Source organism: Eublepharis macularius, chromosome 6 (assembly GCF_028583425.1).
Source record: "Eublepharis macularius isolate TG4126 chromosome 6, MPM_Emac_v1.0, whole genome shotgun sequence".
In the NCBI taxonomy this organism is placed as follows: Eukaryota; Metazoa; Chordata; class Lepidosauria; order Squamata; family Eublepharidae; genus Eublepharis; species Eublepharis macularius.
Window position 1 is genome coordinate 90,351,262 of NC_072795.1, and position 22,690 is coordinate 90,373,951.

The 22,690-nt window shown below is 41.2% G+C and overlaps 1 protein-coding gene across 4 annotated transcripts in view; it reads right to left on the minus strand.

Annotated features, from left to right (window-relative positions):
* Positions 1–22,690, minus strand: part of UROS (uroporphyrinogen III synthase) — a 44,573-nt gene that overhangs the window by 13,441 nt on the left and 8,442 nt on the right. For all 4 annotated transcript variants that reach the window (XM_054982956.1, XM_054982954.1, XM_054982955.1 and 1 more), the window contains 5 exons: positions 20,136–20,219; positions 15,147–15,243; positions 12,584–12,658; positions 4,421–4,495; positions 15–98 (listed from right to left, as the gene is read on the minus strand). In XM_054982956.1, coding sequence (XP_054838931.1) covers positions 15–98; positions 4,421–4,495; positions 12,584–12,658; positions 15,147–15,243; positions 20,136–20,219 — 415 coding nt within the window. The remainder of the gene's footprint in view (positions 1–14; positions 99–4,420; positions 4,496–12,583; positions 12,659–15,146; positions 15,244–20,135; positions 20,220–22,690) is intronic.

Below are 22,690 nucleotides of genomic sequence, written 5' to 3' on the forward strand. Positions count from 1 at the left end.
AAACATCATCAAACCTTTTCCCCTAAGTATTGTTGGAAGAGTTTCCCTCTTGAGAGCTCCACAAGGAAAAAGCAGAGGCAAAGAACTGGATGACTCTCCTGTTTGAAAAATAAAAATGGATGACATTTTTTTTAATTTCTATTATTTACTTAGGGCAAAACAGAAAAGAATTAACAAACAGAGGGGAAAAAAGGATGGATGACATTCATTATGACATTTTAAACACAGACCATAGATTTATTATTTTTAATGGGCACACACTGAACATACAGTGCAAAATACAGCATGTTTCAAAGCACACAGCAATTTTATACAAAGCGGAGGCTCTTTAGTATGGAAATTAAAAAGAGGTTTGAATGCCAAGGCATCGATATTTTGGCTAAAAAGATCTGGCAAAAAGATAAATTATTTTGCTATGCTCGATTTCTTTTGCTGTTCACGAGAGGACTTCTGAACACAATGCTTTCATTTGGCATTCATCAGACGCACACTTGTTTACCTATCAAAAAACGTATTTTAGCAGAACAGATTTGCTGTCTGACCTACTGAGAGAGTTACACCCTTCTAACTCCACTGAAGTCAATGGACTTAGAAGAATGTATCTTTGTTTAGAGTTGCGCTGTCAAGCATCAAAGAGACAGGATAGTTCAAAAAGAAGTTTCCAATTCCATGTCAAACAGTATCAAACTCTGTTACTGTCACTTAATGGAGATCTATGTATCAATTTTTTCTCCTTTGAGGTAGAAAGTGGACAGACCCTCTCCAGCCTACTATCTTAGGGGTAACTTGCTGACATTATAGGGATATCTTTGGCAAAGCCTCCCTCTGGAAGACAGTTCTAAATGCATTCACACAATATCTTTCTTGTAACAGTTTCAGGTGGGGCCATCTTGATCTGTAGTAGAAGACCAAAATGTGGGTCCAGTAGCAACTTAAAGATCAACTAGATTTTATAAATTACAGCAAAGCTTTTGACTGTGTAGATTATGAAAAGCTATGGAGAGTCTTAAAAGAAATGGGGCTGCCACCACAACATCTGATTGTTTTGATGCGCAACCTGTACTCTGGACAAGAGGCTACTGTCAGGACAGAATATGGGGAAACAGAATGGTTTCCAGTTGGCAAGGGTGTGAGACAAGCCTGCATATTATACCTGTTCAACCTCTATGCAGAGTATATCATAAGGAAAGCTGGATTACATCTAGAAGGTGGAGTGAAAATTGGTGGAAGGAACATTAATAATTTGAGATATGCAGATGACATCACATTACTGGCAGAAAATAGCGAAGACTTGAAACGACTACTGGTGAAAGTTAAAGGAGAAAGCACTGAAGCAGGATTACAGCTGTACGTCAAGAAGACAAAAGTAATGACTACCGAGGAATTACACAATTTTAAAGTTGACAATGAGGAAATTGAAATTGTTCAAGATTTTCTATTCCTTGGCTCAATCATCAACCAAAAGACAGACTGCAATGAAGAAATCAGAAGAAGATTGAGACTTGGAAGAGCAGCTGTGAGGGAGCTAGATAAGATCCTTAAAGATAAAGATGTCTCTCTGGGAACCAGATAATCCAAACTATAGTATTACTCATTGCCATGCATGGATGTGAAAGCTGGACAGTGAAGAAAGCTGACAGGAAGAAAATTGATTCATTTGAAATGTGGTGCTGGAGAAGAATTTTACGGATACTGTGGACAGCCAAAAAGACAAATAAGTGGGTACTAGATCAAATCAATCCTGAATTCTCCCTAGAAGCTAAAATGACAAAACTGAGGCTATCGTCCTTTAGTCACATCATGAGAAGACAAGATTCTCTGGAAAAGTGAATAATGCTAGGAAAAGTGGAAGGCAGTAGGAAAAGAGGAAGACCTAAAATGAGATGGCTTGACTCAATAATAGAAGCCATGTCCTAAAGTTTGCAGAATCTGAGCAAGTCTGTTAATGATAGGACGTTTTGGAGGTCTTACATTAATTGGATCTCAGGTCGAAGGCAACTTGACAGCACAGATTTCCAGGGTATGAGCTTTCACGAGTCAGATTCAGATACTATCAGATTCCATCAATGAAGGGAGCTTTGACTATTGAAAGCTCATACCCTGGAAATCTAGTTGGTCTTTAAGGTGCTACTGGACCCAAATCTTGCTTTTCTTGTAATGTATTTCTGTACTTCACGCACACACATACATGGTGACGGCATCTTGGAGGCATCAGTCTGACCACAGTGGAATGTAGACCCTTAGACTGATCTAAAAGGGCTGATGACTTCCAGAGATGACTCCTTCACAGCAGCTGTTTCCTATACTTTTTGTTCCAGTTAAAGAAATCACAGAAGAAGAGTGAGGCTCATAGGCCCAATATGTGCTTTTAGCCTGCTTTTTCATGATGGATTTAGGAAATATCTGGCAGAGATTGGCATATGCTTAATTTATGGCTCCTGTTAAGATCTCATCTGTTCTACATGTACTTCTCAAAGGCACTCATGCTTCCCAACTCCAGAAAATGCCTCTCATCTGTGTAGCTATCACTATCAAACTGAACAGTTAGGAGGGATGTATACACATATCAGAAAACACATATGTTGTACCTGTGAGCCAAACTGCACAGTACTTGGAATGTTTGCTCAACAGCTTAGGGGATTGGTATGTTGGAGAGATAGATGGCAGGGAAAGAAGAGTTAAAATTTATCTGCTTGCTTTGAAATCATTTGCTTTTAAAAAAACAGTTTAAAGGAAAAAGAGAGACTATGATACAAATTAGATTGTTTATTTCTTATGCTATGAACTCATTCTTGCCTTTCACCTTAAGCTCCTGAGTTTTCTCCGGGGAAGACACAGACTCACTCCAGTAAAAGCAAACTGAAAGATGTTATTAGAAGTAGCCTAGATTTATCAGAATAACCTAATTGCAAACAGAAGTTTTATTAGGCTCCACAGATATGCTTGTAATAAATTACAGGAAGCAAGAAAGGACATGAGACAGAATGCAGGGCAGTATTTTGTGAGATAAAAGAAAATACGTTAATATCAATACTACAAAGGCTAGTGCTAGTTAATTGAAATGCCAATGTGATATCTGAAAAGCAATGTTAATCCTTTTAGACTCGTGTTTACAAAGGAAGAATGAACAGTGGCTTAATTCCTCTGGACAACAGAACAAGCACCGTGCCTTTGCTGTATATTCTTACTCCCAACTATGGTGGGGCATTATATTCTATAAGACCATGGCCGTTTCCACACGGCTTATCTTGTTCCGGAAAACAGCGAAATCTTGCGAGAAGACGCTGTTATCGCACGAGAAGACGCGATAACAGCATCTTCTCGCACAATTTCGCTGTTTTCCGGAACAAGGTAAGCCATGTAGAAACGGTCCATGAGATCTGTTTTGAGAAAATGTTTGGCACTACTATTTAATTAAGGAGTCAATTGATATATTTTCCCAAGTGCCTCAGCCAAAATCAGGACCAAAGACAGAAAAAACTGGAATAACAAATGCAACTTTCAGACTGGTACTATAGTTTGAACATGACACTTCATATAAGACTTTTTAAATTGAAACAATTATCTTGCTGTTTTCAATTTTGTTTATTTTGAACATAGTTTTGTATAAGCATTATTATATGATACTGCTGCCTACAGCTCCTAGGTTTGGGAGACTGTTCAGTGTATTTGTACTTATGAGTATTATTTATATAGTGTATTTCTTTAGGTACATTTTTATCTTGCCCTTCCTCCAAGGAGTATGATTCTTCCCTCCTATGGTTTATGTATGATATGAGGAATTAATTATAAATATTGTTTCATTTCACATTAGAGATGTTGAACATACAGAATGAACACAGGAAGCTGCCAAGGTTAGATAAGACATTCTGAGTCCCTAAACTACGTCAAATGTCCAAGGCTTCATAACATTGCCCCATTTTTTCCCTTTCTACTAAACTCTTTTATAATTTAGAAGCAGCTCACTTCACTTGCATAAATCCAGCTCAGGAACCTACCCTGTGTGGTTGATCTAATCTGACTGGCAGTGGCTTTCCAGAGTCTAAGGCAAAGAGATCTTTCCTGATCCCCTGATTAATCAGCTGTGAACCCTTGCTTTCATGTTTGGTAACTGAAGAATTGGGAATAAAAATAAAAACCACTGAGTATGCACTTCCCTGGATCCAAGCCACAACATATGACAAGAAAGATTTCATCTCTTGCACTTGCCCCACGTATGAAGCCCCTTACAAATGATATATTGAAATATGCACTAGCAACAGCAAAGGAACTATAATCCTATGTCTTCCCTTTGCAGACTATCTACTATCCAGATGAATTTCTCTAGCAAACAAACAAGCAACACATGTCAGGCCTGTAAAAGCCAAATACAGTACAAGAATTAACAGTAATAGTAATTTCAAAACGTGTGCCTACTTACGGGAACAAATGTATCCTGCTAGTTTTTCAGCGTTTCCACAGTTTTCTCCTTGTGGCACAAGGCCTATTTGACCTACTAAAAGAAAATGCAATAAAGAACAACTTCAGGGTGTGACGAAAGTTCTACTGAGACAGCAAGTACATTTATATTTTAGAATAATTTCCTGATATTATTTTGAATCATTGTTTAAAATCTTTTTATAGCGATAGAAAAGTTAATATTGGAATGTAGTACTTGATGACTTACTGAGTATAAGAGTAAGGTACCACTGTTAAAATACCAAAAAGGATGAAAAACATACTTGGCTACAAATCTGAGTGAAAAGAAGTATTTTGGCCTGGCACCTAGAAGCCAATAAAGTAGGTGCCAGGTGAACTTCAAGGGGGAAAGCATGCCACAGATGGGATGCATCCACTCGGAAAGCCCTGTCCTTGGTTTCGACTTGCTTAGTTTCTGTAGGCAACGAACACCGAGCAGGACTTGAGATGATGATAGTAACTGGATATTTATGCTCTGAAGCAGCTCATAATTTAGGCACTGAACAATCATTAAGTTAAAAAGCACAACGTTCATGAGCCTCTCTTACAATCAATGAACTGGATACTGAAGAGGAATGAACATCCATTTTTGCCACATCTCCCTTCCCACTGCAGCCCCTTCCCCCTGGTGTCCCTCCTGAAGGTTTGGAACACTGTGAAACAGCATGGGATGTGAGTGTGGGAGTGTCAGGTGCTCAGAATCACCTGTCCTATTCAATACCCCCTGCATCTGAAGCTGATGCTGTTGGGGTGTTTCAGTTATTTGAACCCAGGGTGGGAAACTGGGAACAGAAGGTGTTGTAATCTCTCCTGAGCCTGGGAGCCTGCTTGACCTTGAGCAGACCATGAATTGCACAACCCGTTTTCCTGATTGCAGCATTAGAGAACTGTTAGGAGAAATGAGGGGAGGGACTAGGAGTAGCCTTGGGGAACCTATATCTGCTTGATACTTGTCTGTAGTCGCCAGTTCTAGCAAGGATGGCATAAGTGTATGATACTGGCAATTTCTCAATAAAGAACTTTTACTCATGAAGTGAAATCTCTTGAGAGTTGCCTTGCATCCTTGCAGGTAGAAGGCGGGAACTGCAAGGAGAAGGGGGAATTGGGCATAAATGGTCTATTCCATCTCAGTTATGAAAGCGGGGCTCAGGGTATGTATATTCCCCCTTCTGACTGCAAGTTTTCACTACTGCATTCTATGCCATTCCTGAGTCTCAGAAACAGGCATTCATGGGAGTGCAGTGAGAATGGAAAAGCAGTAAAGCTCCCTGCCGCAAACGGTATCAAATTACAGTTTTTTAGGATTCAACCCAAGTTAAAAACAAGATTGTGAACAAAGGAAAATGGACACTAAGAGGGGAGGCAGAGAAAAGGCAAAGACTAGTGGTTAAAGTAGGGATGTACACTAAAAAAAGGAATTGGTATTATTTGGATTTGGATATCGGAATACAATATATATTTGGTATTCTAGATATCAGGGTTCAAAATACCAACTAAGAATTTAGATCTAGATTTTATTTAGGGATCTGAATATATTTGACTCCCATTATTACCTATAGGGGAACCTTTCCAGGGGCTGGAGAGGCCATTTTTGGAACAAATTACACCAAATTGCAGAGGAGTGAGTATTGGTTGTATTCTGAAAACTGCACCCCCCCTCCCAAGTTTCAAAAATATTGGGTTAAGGAGTTCAATTCTACAAGTTAGAAAGAGCTCTAAGTGTCTGTCCAATCACAATTCTTTCAAAGAGAAGCTCTTAAAGAGCACATGAGAGAATCATTGTAATTGGACCGACAGAGCTCTATCTTCCTAACTTGCTGCCTGAAAGTCACTTCTCCCCATAAAGTTTGAAAAGAGGGGGGGGGGGGCGAAAGGCCCAAGCTACCACTTCAGGGTAACAGTGCATGCTTTTTATCAGGTGGGTTCTGCTGGGAGTCTCTGGTTCAGTTGAACCTTTTAATTTGTTCTTGGGAGGCTTTGGGTCAGTGATTGCTCTTGTGTGTTTTGCTAAGCCTTCTTTGTTCAGGAGAAAGCACTGTATTTCCCTCTCATAGGAAACAATGGAGAGTAGCAGAGGTGGAGCTTGTTCAGGGTCCGTAGAATTGGATCCCTTGAATATTTGGAATAATGGAGCCATATTCAGAGTTATTCATAATTAACCAGGAAGCCAATACTGGTCTATCCAAGAATCCCAGATTTCATTGGGATTCTGAATATGTATATTTTTGAACCGAGTATACAGGATTGCACATGCCTAGGTTAAAGTCTTGAGAGAAAAAACATACTTTCAGATGATAAAGGTGTGGTTGTCAGGGGAACATTGGGTTCCAGAGAAAGGGGGAAGCTGTGACACAGAAATGACCTGTGGTTTAACGCAGAGGAAAGGGTAACTGGACTGTAGACCACAAGGTGTCAAAATAACAGAAAGAAAGGAAGACAGAGAACATGACTAAGGACACTGGAAAACAAAAAACAAAAAACACAGTAATTTAAAATTAATCCAGTCAGGAGTCTATGAAGGCAGTTTAACAAAGTAGAAAAACAAGACACAGAAACAAAAAGCAAGACACAAAACTGAGAATGGAAGACAGAGATGAGAAAGAGGCAAAGCAGAGAGAAGAAAATCACTATAATCAAGCTTGGAATCAATAATAGAATAAATCAATGTTTCATACGATCATGTTAGCTTATAGGTGGGCCAGATACATTGGGAAGGCCTGAACTATGCGGTGCCCCACAACCCTGTCCCTAAAACAGGACAGTTACTAGGCAAGTACATCTTCTGTAATAGCTGTCTAGCACAGCTGTCTCATAATCACAATTATGAGAAAACTACCTTAGCATTATTTGGGCTAAATTAATAGAGAGAAAGGCAGCATATTATCTTGTAATCTTTCAACTAATAATGGTGAGTTATACAGTACCCCTTCACATTTATTCCCCCACAAGAATGTATGTTGTATGTTGTAAACCCAAATGAAAACAGAAATTACTAAAATTAACTGACCAAGTACAAGCAGTCTAGTCAAGAAACCACTGTTATCTAGCGCAATGAAATACACACACTTGTCAGAAATCATCTAACTCAGGAAATACACAACTCTGCCTGTCAAAAATGGTCCTTGTTACAGTCACTTAATTAAAAATACAGCACTATTAAGGATCACTATTCCCTAGGAGTATTTTGTTGGCAGACAGCTACTAAAGTATTTGTATAGCCTGCCAGTTTCTGATGAAGTCCTGAGCCTATAATCTAGGAAAAACAAAAAATAATAAAAACCTACTGACATCTCTAACTATCATGGATAGGGAGAAGTATGAGATGTCATCTTGAGATGTCATATTATGTCCTTATAAAAGGTCAGAAGCCAACAAATACTGGAGTGTGTGTGTGTGGGAGGGGGAACGCACATACACTGCGCCTAGAAATTTTTCTCACTCATAGCTCCAGTTTTCTTATAACAAAATGATGACAAAGTGGCTACAAAAAATAAAATAATATATAAGCTACTTAAGGAGCATTTTAAGGACATTAACTCAGAAATAAGTTCCATTTTATTCAGTGGTGCTTACTTCCAGAAAAGAATTGTAGTCATAGCCCTTCTCTTTCCAACTCCAACAGCAGCAAACAATAGGAATAAATGGAAGTTCTCACAATGGAAAGAAGTAAGCAGCAGAGGTCCAAAGAACTGGCACTGGGATCCCTGCTATTTAATTTGTTCATAAATTATTTGCAGCACAATCCTCAGGGTGGGGAGCCAAAAGTGCTCAGGGAGCCAACCAGGAGTTACGCCAGTGTATCCTGGACTTACACCGACATAACCCTCCCGGTGCTGCTCTGCCCGGGCCCTCCACCAGCACTTGGCCGTGGTGGCCAGGCACAGGTGTAACTACGGTGTAAGTCCCTGCAGCAGGAGGCTGGAGGGAGGGCCAGGGCACGAGTAGATGTTCCCTAAACCATTTTGAGTCCAGGAACACCCCCAGCAGTGGCAGAAAGTTATGCCATGGAAAGCAACAGCATAGCCCATAGGCGCCCATTGTATGGGAAAAGCCAACCGCCCTCCACACCTAGCCCTGCCCAAGCAGCCCAGCGGAGCATAGGATGCTGACTACCATGGGGACCAATCTGCTTGTGCTGCTGCAGCCGCCAAGCCCCCTTCCCTGTGCCCAATCAGCTCCTCGGGCACCCTACATAACCTCCAGCCAGGGTGCTTATAACTAGAGATGGGCAGGAACAGGAAAAAAACCTGAACACGATGTTTGTTGTTCTTTGCCATCCACGAACAGGGATTCACGAACATCGACGGAAATGACATGTTAACAAACATGTTCGTAGTTGGAGGTTTGTGGAAAGCAGAACAGCCCCCTTGGGACTTAGCTGAACTTGAGCCAGGGAAAGGCATGATCCATGGGTCTCCCCCTTACATGTCATTTTCTCTTCACAGTGGCAAAACCTGGACTGTCTGCTGGAACCTACTTTGAGAGGTTACAAACTGACCTTCCCAATGTCCAATAAGCACCAAATTTGCAGGGGAAATAGTCCTCATTGTCCTCTGAAAACCCCCTCCCCAAGTTTCAGAGAGATTGCATCCCGGGAAAGGCATGATCCATGGGTCTCCACCTTTCCTGTCTTTTTCTCTTCACAGTGGCAAAAACTGGACTGTCTGCTGGAAGCTACTTTGAGGGGTTACAAGCCAGAAGAAGTTCAGACAGAGTGCAGACAGTCCATGCCTATGTTGCCAGGGGAATTGATTGAAAGGCACCAGACTGTCTGGCTTTACGAACGGCTGACAAACCCCAAGAACAGGACTTGGAACTAACGTATGTTCTCCGGGAACGGGGCCTCACGAACAGCTTGCTCACAAACAGCGGATTGGGCTGTTTGTGGCTTTTTTTGTTCGTATTGCTGTTCGTGCCCATCTCTACTTATAACACCAGGTAAGTAGGAGCGTGGCCAGAGGCTCTGCCTGAGAGCCCCCTGCCATGGGGACTTAGATTGTGAGGCCGGGGAGGGTGATCATGGTGGTGGGACAAGAGTGCACAGGAGGAACTTTGTGAAATTTGGGGCTTGCCTTCAACTCACATATGCAAAGAGAGTCACGTTCAGAATGTTTAACAAGTACTACCTGAGTTCCCTTGCAAGTTACCCGCTTCCTAACTTGGGAAGGGGCATGGCACACTGACAGGTAAGGAGGAGCTGGGGAGGTGCCTGCCCCAGCTTGCTCGTCCACACCATCCTCCCCTCTCCCCTCACCTGCACCCTCCCAAACACTGGCCTCTGTAACTGAATCTCACTGGAGGAGGCACGGCCCCTGCCTGTGAGCCGGAACAGCCCTTGGGAGCCATGCTCAACATAGCTGGTTTTTTTTTGGGGGGGGGGTTCCAGTAGACCATGTCGGGGCTCTGTTCAGTCTCCCTTTGGCTGGGCACTTCCCTTTGGCAGAGGAGAGATTGCAAATGTGGGTCACAGTGACCGGGTGCCTGCTCTTGTAACCCCCTGGTGATGGCGGGCACACAACTCCATGACTATCTCCCTCACTGGATCAGAGCTCCAAGCAGTCATGCAGCAGTGGAATGTCCAGATACAGACAAGGAGTACTTTCGTGCTGGAGGGGCATCCATCTTCTGGTTGTGAGATGCAAACAATAATTTTAGTTTTAGTAAAATTGATAGATAGTTCCTCATGCAGACAGTAAGTATGGAACCTTTTCAAGGTTTGAAGGAGGCTGATCTGGGTTCAGGAATGTAGGACTGAGTTATCTGCATATAGTAAGAGAGGTACTGAAGTATCTATTAATTTAGGCAAGAGCAAAGAAGGATCAATAAAAAAACTTTTGCAAACCAGACAAATACAAGCTAAATAAATATGGTGCTACAAAGCACCCCTACCGAACCCTCCCCCCAGATAATGGGGAAGGGGGCAGTTAAGTAATCCTCACAATTAACACTGCACTTGGGCAGTAGAATCAGTATAGAGATTTTTGATTAACCACAACAATCTTTTGTCTATTTTGGTTTGCCTCAATTTAGCCTATAGACGGCTTCTAGATATGGAGTCAAGTACATATGAAAGGTCTGTGAAAGCTGCATATAAAAAGCCCTTCCTTGAAATGGCACATTTACTAATCAGGTGGGATAGCACATGAAAATGATCAAGTGTACTATATCCAGGGCTCATTTCGAGGGGGAACGTGTCGGAACACAGTTCCGGCAATTCCCCAAAGAGGTCACATGTCAGGTGGCCCTGCCCACCTGACTCTCGGCCATTTTGGGCCTTTCGGCCTAGATTGGGGCCAAAACAGCCCGGATCGGGCCTCTGACAGGTGGTGGATCACTCTCCCACTCAGCAGCGGTCCGATCCTGACCATTTTGGGCCCCTTTTCGGCCATTTCAGCCCCTTTTTGCCATTTTGGGCCCAATTTCGGCCCTGAATGGCCAGGATTGGGTCCAAAACAGCCAGGATAGGTGATGTCAGGGGGTGTGACATATGCAAATCAGTTATGCTAATGACACACTTCTAATGATGTCAAAGGGTGTGGCATATGCTAATGAGTTATGCTAATAAGTTCCTCCAGCTCTTTTTCTACGAAATGACCCCTGACTATATCCCTTACAAAATCCCACCTGTTCTGGGCCAATGATTTTAGAATCGGCCATCCAAGGCAGCCACCCTGCAACTGGTGGGTTCCACCGCCATTGCCAGGACAAGGGTGCACTCTCTCCTGGCCGTGGGTTACTGGGCTCAGCTACCAGGGCAGCTCTCCCACCAGTCCTTAAGGAGTGGTGCTGCAGTTATATGAGCATGTGGCCGGTGGCAGCTGCTGGACCTCAGGATTGTGCTGCCTGAATTGTAGGTGAGCTGTGAAGTGGCCAAGTTTGCTGAGGAGTCCAAATTATTCAGGATGGCAAGAATCAAAGCAGTTTGTTAGGAGGTGAAAAAGAATTTCTCCAGTTTGGGTGTGTGGGTGGCAATGCAGCAAATAAGATATAATGCAAGCATAAAAGGAAGCTCACTGGGATGTAAAATTCTTTGTGTTGATGGGGTCTGAACTGCCAGTGACTGACCGGAAAAGAAACTTGAATTGTGGCAGTGGATAGTTCAATGAAAATGGCAGGGTTAGGGAAAAAGAGAGATTTTTTTTTCTTCTTCTCCCATAATACTAGAACTTGCGGGCATCCAACAAAGTTGACAGTAGATTCGGGACAGAAAAAGGAAGCACTACTTCACAAAGCAGAGGTGATCTTGATTATGAAAGTAGAAACTTTGATTGGGATAAATCTACCAACTCTGGAGAGGGTCAAGCTTTCTTTAACTGATCACATGAAGAGCCTAGAGGTTATCTTGGAACTAGGCCTAATAAAACAGGTTGGTGTCGCCAGGAGTGTCTGCTTTCAGTTACATGTCTCTAGTAAGCTGATTCATTTGGATTCTACTGCACTAGCCATACTGGTCCATGCCACTGCAACCTCTAGCTTGGCTGGGAGTAGCTAAGAGCCTATCAGCCCCTTTTGTACCAACTACAGCTTATACATCAACTTCAAAGGCAGCATCACATAAACCATCTTACAGGACCTGGATGACATGCAAGTAACTTTAATAATGAAATTCTTTGCAAAAGACTCCAAGAGAGCTAAGACAGTATCAGAATCTGAACAGAGTAGGACAAGAATCTTACAATCCATCAACCATGCAAACTATGCCACTGTGCATATGCAATGGCGGCAGAAAAAAATGTGTTCTTGAGCATCACTGCTATGGATTAAACTTTCAAATGGGTTTCTGTAATGTTTGGCAGACATCTTCATCAACATTTAAGTTAAGTAGCAAAATCTGCTGGTTCTAGAAACAGTACGATAGTCGTACAGCAGTTTCATTATGTTCAGCACTGATAATAAATATTCCCATATTATTAAAGGTTTGCTGAGGTTTATATTGGATAAGAGAAATCCTGCATTGTCCTGGAGCACTAAAGAGTAAATAGTAAAGAAACAGAACCTGTTGTTTAGCAAAAAGGATCCTCCTTCATGCAGCAAAATAAATCTATATATTTGTTATAAACTATAGTCCTGTAAACATTTTTTTTTAAAAATTTCCTACAGATTTTGTTTTATAAATGTAGTTTACCTAGCTCAGCAGTAGCTTTTCCTACTACATAAACTGGTTTGGTATTCCATTCTTCTGCCAGAGAATTTTTCCAAGCTGTAAAATATTAAATTATGGGTAAGCACTTGGTAATAAAAGACAAATACTGAAATGTCTATTTGGGCAGAACTCCAAGAGACTATTAGTTTACTGTGGGAAAAATGTGAGCACTCAGCAAAATATGAATATAATGCTATAGTATAAATGCCAGTAACTATACAAACCAAATAAAATTGCATTTTTGTTCATGGTAATAAAAGCAGCCCATAACATGTTTAAAAAATGTCTGGCAGAATATGCGCTATTTTCAGCTACTTGTGTGAAGCAACATCCATAATGCACACTTGCACATTATAACCCCCAACTTTCACATATAAAACTCATTTATGTTTTGTCAGTCATTGATTAAAAAGAAGCAAAACATTCAGGAGGGAGAAAAAAAGAAACATGAGTATTAAATAGTCAGCAGAGCTAGTCATCCTTTGAGAAAGCCACAGATATCCAAACTGTGCCACTGCTAGTTTCAAAGAAAGAAAAGTATAAGTAACTGCATGATTTTACAGGAAAATCACCTAAGATCAGCCCCATTGTGACAGAAACCCTGAATTCAGCATGGCTCAAGAGTGCCATCTAGAGGGTTTGGAATCTTGGACCCCTTAGGTTTACATGGGAATAACTCTCACGCATTCCACGAAGGAGACCACCCTGACCAGACTTTCCATTTTTGACAAAGAGCAACAGGTTCAGGCCAAATTCTCTAGCTGTCATGGAAGTGCACAGCCATTAATAGGGTGGGACAACCATTTTGCGAATTCACTGATTAGTGACAGTAGCCTGACATCAGAGATGGAACATTATACGAGATCAGCTAAATCAGCTAGTCCATTTAACAGAGGAGGCTGGCTTAGGTCAGAATCCATTGTTTGTAAATATCTAAGAGCTCTAAACTTTTCTTCTGGTCTCCCACCTTGGAACAGCATGAAATCTGAGGATGCCAAGACTAGTAGGAAGGGGGAAAAGACTCCTCCGCTACCTTGGTACTACAAGGTACTCTATACATGCTCTGAGGAACCTGCTACAACCTAGGTAAAGTGCACATTTAGCTGAGTTAGATTTACTTTACTGCTTTTATTTGAGACTGTGTGCTGTGTACTAATGTGCTCTTCCCAGTTTTGCAGTTGTGTTTTGCTCCTTTCTTACCCCTTTTGAATCCAACCACCTTTTTTCTGTAATAAATCTTTGGCTTCCTTTAGTGTAATATAGTTCTCTGGGATATTTTTCTGAATCTCTTCCCTATATGCCAGATGACATAGGAACAACATAGTTGCTGTATTTTACAGGGATGCCACCCAGTTACTTAATTATTGTTCTGTAACTGTGCTGGAAGGGCACCTTCTCAGTGGGTCAGTGCTTTCCTTCAGTTGTTAACTGATTCTAAAGGTCTCCACAGGTAGTTTCCAACCACAACTGACCAGAAATCTCTTCAGAGCTATCTCCCTGTTTGACTGGGTAGGACAAATCTCCTCTCCTTAGAAGATCTCTCCATTTTCTTTGGCCCAATTGGGAGTCTGCACCTATTTCCCAAACTTCTTGCCAACTTTTTCTCAGTTCTTCTGCCAGTGTTAAAACTGCTCTCCCTTAGAACTCCATCTCCGAACTCTTCACATTCGATTTCTCTCTCAGCTAGGACTGAAAAAAAGACCATCCTTTTTTCAATTCATGCTACCCAATCAAATTCCTTGGAGTAGCCTGTCACTCAAAGATCTCTGTGTCTGTGAAGGATTAACCCTTAACAGTCCTGCAACTATGTGTATAGCACTTCCAGGCTTTTTAAAACATGCAGTCTATCACACCAACATATAAGACAAGCATAAAAACTGACCAGTCTTAAGACAGCTTGAAAATATACGTTTCTTTATTTCAAGCAATTTTAGTTGGTTTCCTTATATCAGTATCAAAAATAAGTGATTAATTAGAAATAAATTTAGCAAACCTTCCACTATAATGATTTTCAATAACATATACAGTAGCTCAAGATAAACTTCAAGCAGAAACCTGGAATTGTGAATATGCCTTTAGGGGAAAAGACTTTACTTTTCATTATTCTACATTACAGTTTCACAAATATTCATTCACAAACAATTTCGGAATGAAAGGTGAATTTGGATGGGGGTTACATATGCATGAAATATTCCCCTGAAAACTTCTAACGTGCACAAGTGTATAAAATAGCTGTAAACAGCTCTGAAAAACAAAGTATGAGATACAAAAATTTCCCGTCATTTAAAAAATACTTTTTATAGATAGATCATACAGGCACACAATGAAAGCATGTGGTACACAGCTTCTGAAGATATATGATCCAGTGATCATCTTACTCACTAGAATAGTAAAGATATCTTGCCTCTAAATATTCATTAAAAATTCAGTTTTTCACCTATAACTGAAGCTAAATTTTAAGTTTAAGTTTAATCATGCTTAGAATGATATACATCAAACAAGAGAAAAAGTAAAATAATTCAAAATCACCAGGTTAAATTCTCACCTTCTTTTTTACAATTATCTCCCAGACATAACCTGATTGCTTCTATGGCTCTCGGACTGGTAAAGATTAGTCCATGATATTGTTCAGGATGAGAAAGCTATTTGACAATGAAAATGAAAAAAAAATGTAGATTAAGAAATCAAATACAACAAGAAAGCCTAAAGCAGGGTCTACTGGTGCCTAGAACAGTCAAATGAAATCCCCAATGCATGCAATTACAGCAATATTAAGTGTAATACTTGCTGTATATGGAGCCAAATTTAATATCAGCCTGTCATTTGACATTATAAAGCCAACCTGCTACTGACATGAGTTTAGACTGATGAAGCCAGAGCTTAAACAGGAAGATAAATACAGGGGCTTGATAGGAATTCAGGAATTTGGAATTTATAATAACTTGGTGTGCACTAACCACTGAACGGTTATCTCAAGATTTGCTACACACTATTATTACCAATAAAGTTAAAACACTATGTAACTGGGAATATTGAGTTGCATAAGTGATACCAAGAAAGCCCACTTGTATTCAATAAGAACAGGTTTATTCCCATGACTAGAATATAGTAGTGGATATGTATGAGTTATTCAAGAAGAACAGGAAGTGTAGCAGAGGAGGCGAAGTGGCACTGTATGTGGAAACTGTCTGGGTAAAGATAACGGAGAGAAGGATGAGCAGTATTGTGGTTGGGGTCTGTTATAGACTGCCTAACCAAGGAGATGAAATGGATTCTGCCCTCCATTAGCAGCTTAACAGGGTATCCAAGAAACATAACCATGTAGTTACGGGAGACTTCAACTTTCCTAATGTGTGGTGGGAGACCAATTCTGCTACATGTCCAGGGCCACACAACTTCCTGAACTGCCTGGCTGACAACTTCCTTTCTCAAATGGTGGAGGAAGTGACAAGGGGTCAGCCATACCGGACCTGACATTCATCAACAAGAAAGTGTTGGATGACAGGGTAAAGGTGATAGGAACCTTAAGGAGAACTGATCACTTCCTTTTAGAATTCCTTTTGCTGTGGGGTACCAAGGGAGTTTGTAGCCAAACACACAGGTTAGATTTTAGTAGGGAAAACTTTAATAAACTTAGAGATATGATGAGAGCTATTACATAGACAAGAATGCTGGAAGGAAAAGGAGTGAGTGAAGGGTGGGCTCTCCTAAAAGAAGAGCTCTTGCAGCCTCAAGCTATCACCATCCCAGCAAGAATGAAATGATGTAGAGGATCTAAGAAGCCAACAAATAGCTAAGGAGGAAAAAGGAGATGCTCAAGAAATGGAGGGGAGGAAAAAAGAGTATTTAGGGGTAGCTAGGCACTGTAGGGCATCAATCAGAGCGGCCAAAGCTCAGAATGAACTGAAACTGGCCAAGGGGGCTTGCCACAACAAGAACAAAAACCTCATTCTTCAGCTACATGAGGAGCAACTGGAAGGTGAAGGAGATGGTACCTCAACTGCTGGAGAGAAATGAGCCAGTTGGCAAGAGGACAGGACTTGAAACAATGGGTTTAAACTACAAGAGAGAAGATACCAGCTGGACATTAGGAAAAACTTCTTCACATTAAGAGTAACTCAGCAGGAGAATGGGCTGCCTATGGATGTGATGGGTTCCCCCTCATAGGCAGTCTTCAAGGCACGGCTGGACAAATATTTGTTGGGGATGCTTTAGGATGTTCCTACATTGTGCCGGGGGTTGGTCTAGATAGTCTGTATGGTCATGCCAACTGTAACGAAATGGTTGCCAAGGGTGAAATGAGTGCTGCTAGCAGTTAATCTGTCTTAAAGGGAAAAAAAATGTTCCCCATGAGGTTTAATGGGCTGTAGGGCCAGGGAGGGGCCTGCAGGAGTCTTGGTACGGAACGCCCTTCTTCGTGGACTACAGCTCCCAGCTGCCCTGGGCCAAAAAAAAGTGCGGGAAAAATAAGGGGTGGGTAGCCTCCACAGAAATACCCAGCCCATCCTGAGGGGAAGTTAGTCGCCTTCTTGGTTGAAGAAGGAGAGGCTCCTGCTGCTGGGTGAAACCCGAGTGTCTAGGCCCTAAATGTGGAAGGCCTGGGAGGCAGCAGAAAGGAAAGAAAGGGGGAACCTTCCCTGAGACCACTACTCCCTTAAGGTAGAGTAGGGAATAGTGTGGTAGGGAAAGCAGACGGCGGTTCTCCTCAGTTTAATTTTCTGCCCTATGAGTTCTGAAAAGGGGGGTCTACCCCTATGTGTTGTGCCTTTACCTGCTTTGTGTGCAAGTGCTCTGTATATAGTTATTAAATTATACTTTTTGAATATAAAGAACCTTGTGGTGCTCTGACTACATAACCTCCCCCACTTGGCACGCTACAAGAAAGGAGGGAGCCCGGGAGAAACTGGTAAGGCTAGACCTTGGTGGGTTGCCAATTCTCCAAGGCCCAACTAAATATTGAGTAATTCACTTCCCAGCACAGAAATTCAGCCGGAGGGGTCTCACTGCCCCTCAGTCAGGCGGTGTACAAATCAGTGAGTAGTGGCAGCGATGGAGAGTGTGAGCCACGCTCACCAGGGACGGTGGGAGGCGGATAGTGGGGCTAGCAGGCCATTGACGGCGGCTCAATTGCCTGGACTGAGAGCCAGCGCCCGTTCCGCCACACCAACTTTATGATTCTATGATTTCATCTTCATTCTCTTAGATGGTCTTCTAAATAAACTATCAGCACATCAGCTCTGAAGAAGAAAGCTATGACTCACAAAAGCTCATACCGTACCACAATTTTGTTAGTCTTATAGTTGATACGGAACTCTTGCTCTTTTCTACTGCACATCACTGGAAATCTGACTGCTTGCCTGTTTGTGTGGCCTTTCATAAGGAGGAAATCTTGTACTACAAATCAGGCAGCCCTGGACTGTAAGTATACTGTCAGAAAAGTGGCAGTCACCTCACTAAATGGAAAGAAAAAAAATGGCGCTAACTATTTCCTCATAAAATCAGGGAGATGCATAATGAAGCCTCTAACAATCAGACAATACAATCTGCTGATCTGAGGCATTGGCTCCAGTGGTGGTGTGAGCCACCTGCCAAGCACAAACCCCACTAGGTAAGCTTGCCCACATTCCTGAAACATGGTAGGAGCCACACTGGAGAACAGCAAGAGCTGAGTCCAGTAGAATCTTAAAGATCAACAAGATTTTCAGGGCATAAGTTTTCAAAAGTCAAAGCTCCCAAGAGAAGGGAGAACATCACTCAAAAGAGCCACAGATGGCAGGTCAAAGAGGCACACGTGGCTCCTGAGCCACTGAGTGAGTTTCACTTATCTAAGTCATCAATAAGTGTTTACAACTCCAAAACCAAATCCTTGTAATAAGTAAGTTTACCATGTACACAGGATTTAAGGCTTATGGTTTTAAAAGAGGTTTGCTGAACCATCCCTTTAGACTGCAGTTGCACAAACAGCATCATTCTGGTTTTCTACCCTAAGGGAGCCATACCTGTGATCAACCTCTTAAGCCTAGCTGTGAGTATAATCAGATTTACAGTTGATCACATTCTCTTTGGCATTTTTGTGGCATCTGAGCCTTTTCAGTTTTGTAGCTGACACATGGGGAACATGTGTAAGAGTAAAGATTGCGCTAATAAGCTGCTCAGAGTAACCTCTGGGAAATCTAGAAAATACACTGAAAATGCATAGAAAACATTTGGTAGGAAAGATGCTCCAGCTTTTTATATCCTCATTTAATGGTGGTTAACCACTTCATCTGAAAGGCTCTCAGTAATGTGCTTAACACCACAATTACTCAAAGGTATAAACAGTTTGGATTTTAAAAGCTATTGGTCTTTGGGAAGACAAGAGTGTCCTTGTCAGAGCAGGATCATCCATCACAATTCTGGCTATTTGTCATTAAGCCTAATACCATTTAAACTAATACTATTTAAACCTCTCTTTCTAAATAACTGACACACCCCATAAGGTTATCTAGCTCATGAACTCATATTGGAAAAGCTGCTCTTTTAAAAACAAGATTTATTTAAAAAATTGGGCCAATGTAAACACAAGTTAAAAAAACAAAACAAAGCAATTCCTTTTGTGGCCAGCACAGTAAAACCATTCCTTTTGTGGCCAGCACAGTAAAAATGTATCCCTGAGACTTACAGTGCATTCCTAAGTAGAGATATATCCTTCTAAGCCCACTGACTTCAAGGGACTAAGAAGGATGTAAGGATGGCATTATTCGGCATTCTAAGCATGGATAACTAGAAAGCAAGTCTTACTAAAATCAATAGGCTGTACTTACAATTACGTGGTAAAAGAAATAGTGATTTCTATAGAAATTAATTAACTTGACACTACATTTAAAATTCTTTTAAAAATAATGTTAACAAAATAATGTTTCATAACATACCATTTCTTATCGACTTTGCCCCCACAAAATATTTGTGTGTATATACATAAAAGAGAATTTATCTTAAATTCTAAAACATACACACTCCACTTCCAGCTCTCCCTTCCTTCAAATCCCTCTTCAAAACCCTGTGTATTTTTTGACTTATTTCCTTAATCCCTGTTTTAAACTGTAACCTAGCTTTAGGAACATGCAACTGCATTTGACCATATTCCCTCCCAACCCATCTCTATCCCACCGTCTTTCTCAAGGTCTTCTTTAGATTGTAAGCCCCTTAAGGTCAAAGACCTGTTTTTGCTTGTGTAGCTGTGTAAGACTGCCCACATTTCTCCATGATTTTAGGCAGGGTTTTTTTGGTTCTTGCCAATTAGCAACTCCCTGTCAGTAAACGTAATCTACAGAAGATTGAGATAAATTATCCACCACCAAATGCACAAAATATGACTTGTGGTTGATTGAACTCAGAGGTTGAAATAGCCAACAAGTACTTTTAGTCACCATTAGGTTTTGTAGAATAGCAAAGAGGGTACCTAATCGCATAAAACAAGCAAATAAAGGAGTAAAAAATGGAAAGCATAATCTCTGTAAGACAAGTATTAGCAGAAAGTGAGAGACACACTTACTTTTTCAAAAAGAGCTTGAAGAGAAATAAATTCAAATGCTAAAACTGGGATCAAAGTTGCTTCAAGTCCATATAAACCCAGTTCCTATGAATGAAAATATACATTTTTGTGATAAGTGACAGGAACTGGTGCTTCCAGTTTAAAATGATTTTGGCCTTTTCTAAATCAGCCAGAGAACATGCTTTAAAACATAATTTAAATAAGCAAAGCTAGTATACATATTTTATTTAAAATTAATTTTATTTTATTTGTCATTTACAGTCTGCCTTTCTCACTGAGATATCCAATAAATGATGTAACCCAGCAGAAATCTGAGACAAAGCTGAAATAAAGCATAAGTGACATGTTAAACATGACATGTTAAACAATGCAGAGATTACACAGCAGGAAAATATAGCAACAGATAGTATGTGTTATATACTGTGGTATAATTAAGTCCCTTTCTGTTCTTTAAAGCATCTTTCTGAACCATTCCATTAAAGTATTGTCCTACTACCTGTGTAAAAAATCCCTCCTGAATAATTCAGTTTTGCAGAATGCCAAGAGAGTGGAAGCCTTCCAAACCTCATCAGGCAGGCCATTCTATAAGATGAGAACCACAACAGTGAATGCATGCATATCTAGCAGTCGTTGATCTTGCCCATTTGCAGAGTGGCACCTGGAGAAGGCCCTGCTCAGATGAGTGAAGCTGCTGTGCTGGAGCACAGATGGAGAGGCAGACCCACAGATAAGAGGGTCTAAGGCCATGAAGGGCCAGTACCTTGAACTGAACCCAATAACTAATGGGCGGCCAACAGATGAACTGTAGAATGGAAATAACATGCATGCTCTGCCTAGCTTCTGATAAAAGCCAAGCTATTATTCTGCAACACCTGAAGTCTCAGAGTTGACTTCGACCTGTGTAGACTGCATTACAGTCCAGTCCAGGAGAACTATATAGAGTGCACTGCCATAGGCTAGTCTCAGTGTTGCCACATGGGGATCCAAGTGGTTGGATCAGCCAAGTCAAGGTAGGGGGTTATCCTCTGGGCTAAAATGCGTTGGAAGAAAGCATTTTTTGCAGCTGCAGTATCTATCTTCCCCAGTAGTAGTATGACTCCTAGGCTCTCAACCAAGTCAGCAAGGGTTAGCTAAACTCCATTAAAGACGGGAAGCAAAATGTCCTTCAAGATCTCTGCCTTCCCAGCCAGCATTATCTCTGTCTTGTCAGGATTTAGTTTCAATTTATTCACTCCTTTTTTGTTATTTTTTAAATGTGTTCACTTTTAACCACAGCAGACAGGCAGCAATTTAAGACCTTTACTGCATCATCATTTAGACAGATACAGAACTGGGTGCCATCAGCATGCTAATGACATCCAACCCCCAAACTGGGGATATTTGTCCTAAGGGCCTTATATGGGGGATAGCACTACACCCTGTAGAACCTCACAGAACAACTTCTACTCTCAAGATAACAGATCTCCAATAGCAATTCTTTGAGTCCAGTATGTGAGGAATGACTTGAACAAGTCCAAAGCACATCCCCTTATACCTACTTCTGCTTCCAAATGCCTCAACAAGATGGCACAATCCACAGTATCAAAGGCTGCAGATAACTCCACTAGGAGCAACAAAGAAGCATGGCCTTTGTTTACATTCAGATGGACGTAATCAACCAAATCTCCCATGGCCATCTCTGTCCCATAGGCTAGCTTGAAGCATGAGTGCACACGAATGGGCCCACACACATACATTATAGTTTCTACTAAGGAACATGCGTAACCAACATTGACATCAAGAGTATCTTGCATATTACACCTATGTACATAAATGCACTGATCTGTATACAACATGCATACAGCATTAGACTAATGTTACGGACACACATTAGTTCAAACAGGACTAAAAATCTATGTCTTAACACTCTTCCTAAAGTTCAATAAAGACTGGGATTCCGTAGGGAAAAGATAGTTTCAGGTAGGTAACCATGTTTGTCCATAGCAGAAGAGCAAGATTCAGGTCCAGTAGCACCTTAAAGATCAATGAGATTTCCAGAGTATGAGCTTTCGAGAGTCAGAGCTCCCTTCATCAGGTAACTTCGCCAGATCTGATGAAGGGGGCTCTTGAAAGCTCATATTCTGGAAATCTAGTTGGTCTTTAAGGTGCTACTGGATGCAAACGTTAGGGAGATTTAATAAACACCAAGGTGGCACATTTCCCACCCATCTCACTTCAGAAGATCACATGGATGATCTTTAGTAGACAACTAAAACACCAGTCTTGAGCTTTAGTAGACCACTAAAGGCCTACTCAAAAGATTTTGAGGAATCTGGGCAGTGCTTTAGAAGTTTGATTTCAAACTAGATATTCCTCCTTGAAAGTCCAATCACATCTGACTACAGGGACAGTGTTATGCATGACCTGTCATTTCTGCAAATAATTCCTAGCGGGCTGGGAAGTATTTTTTTTCTCCTACAACTGAAACTTCCAACCTTTTAAACATCATAATAGTGATTACAAAAGTGCTGAATACATGAAATCTGCAGATATATATGAAAGTTCTGTTTCCTGAC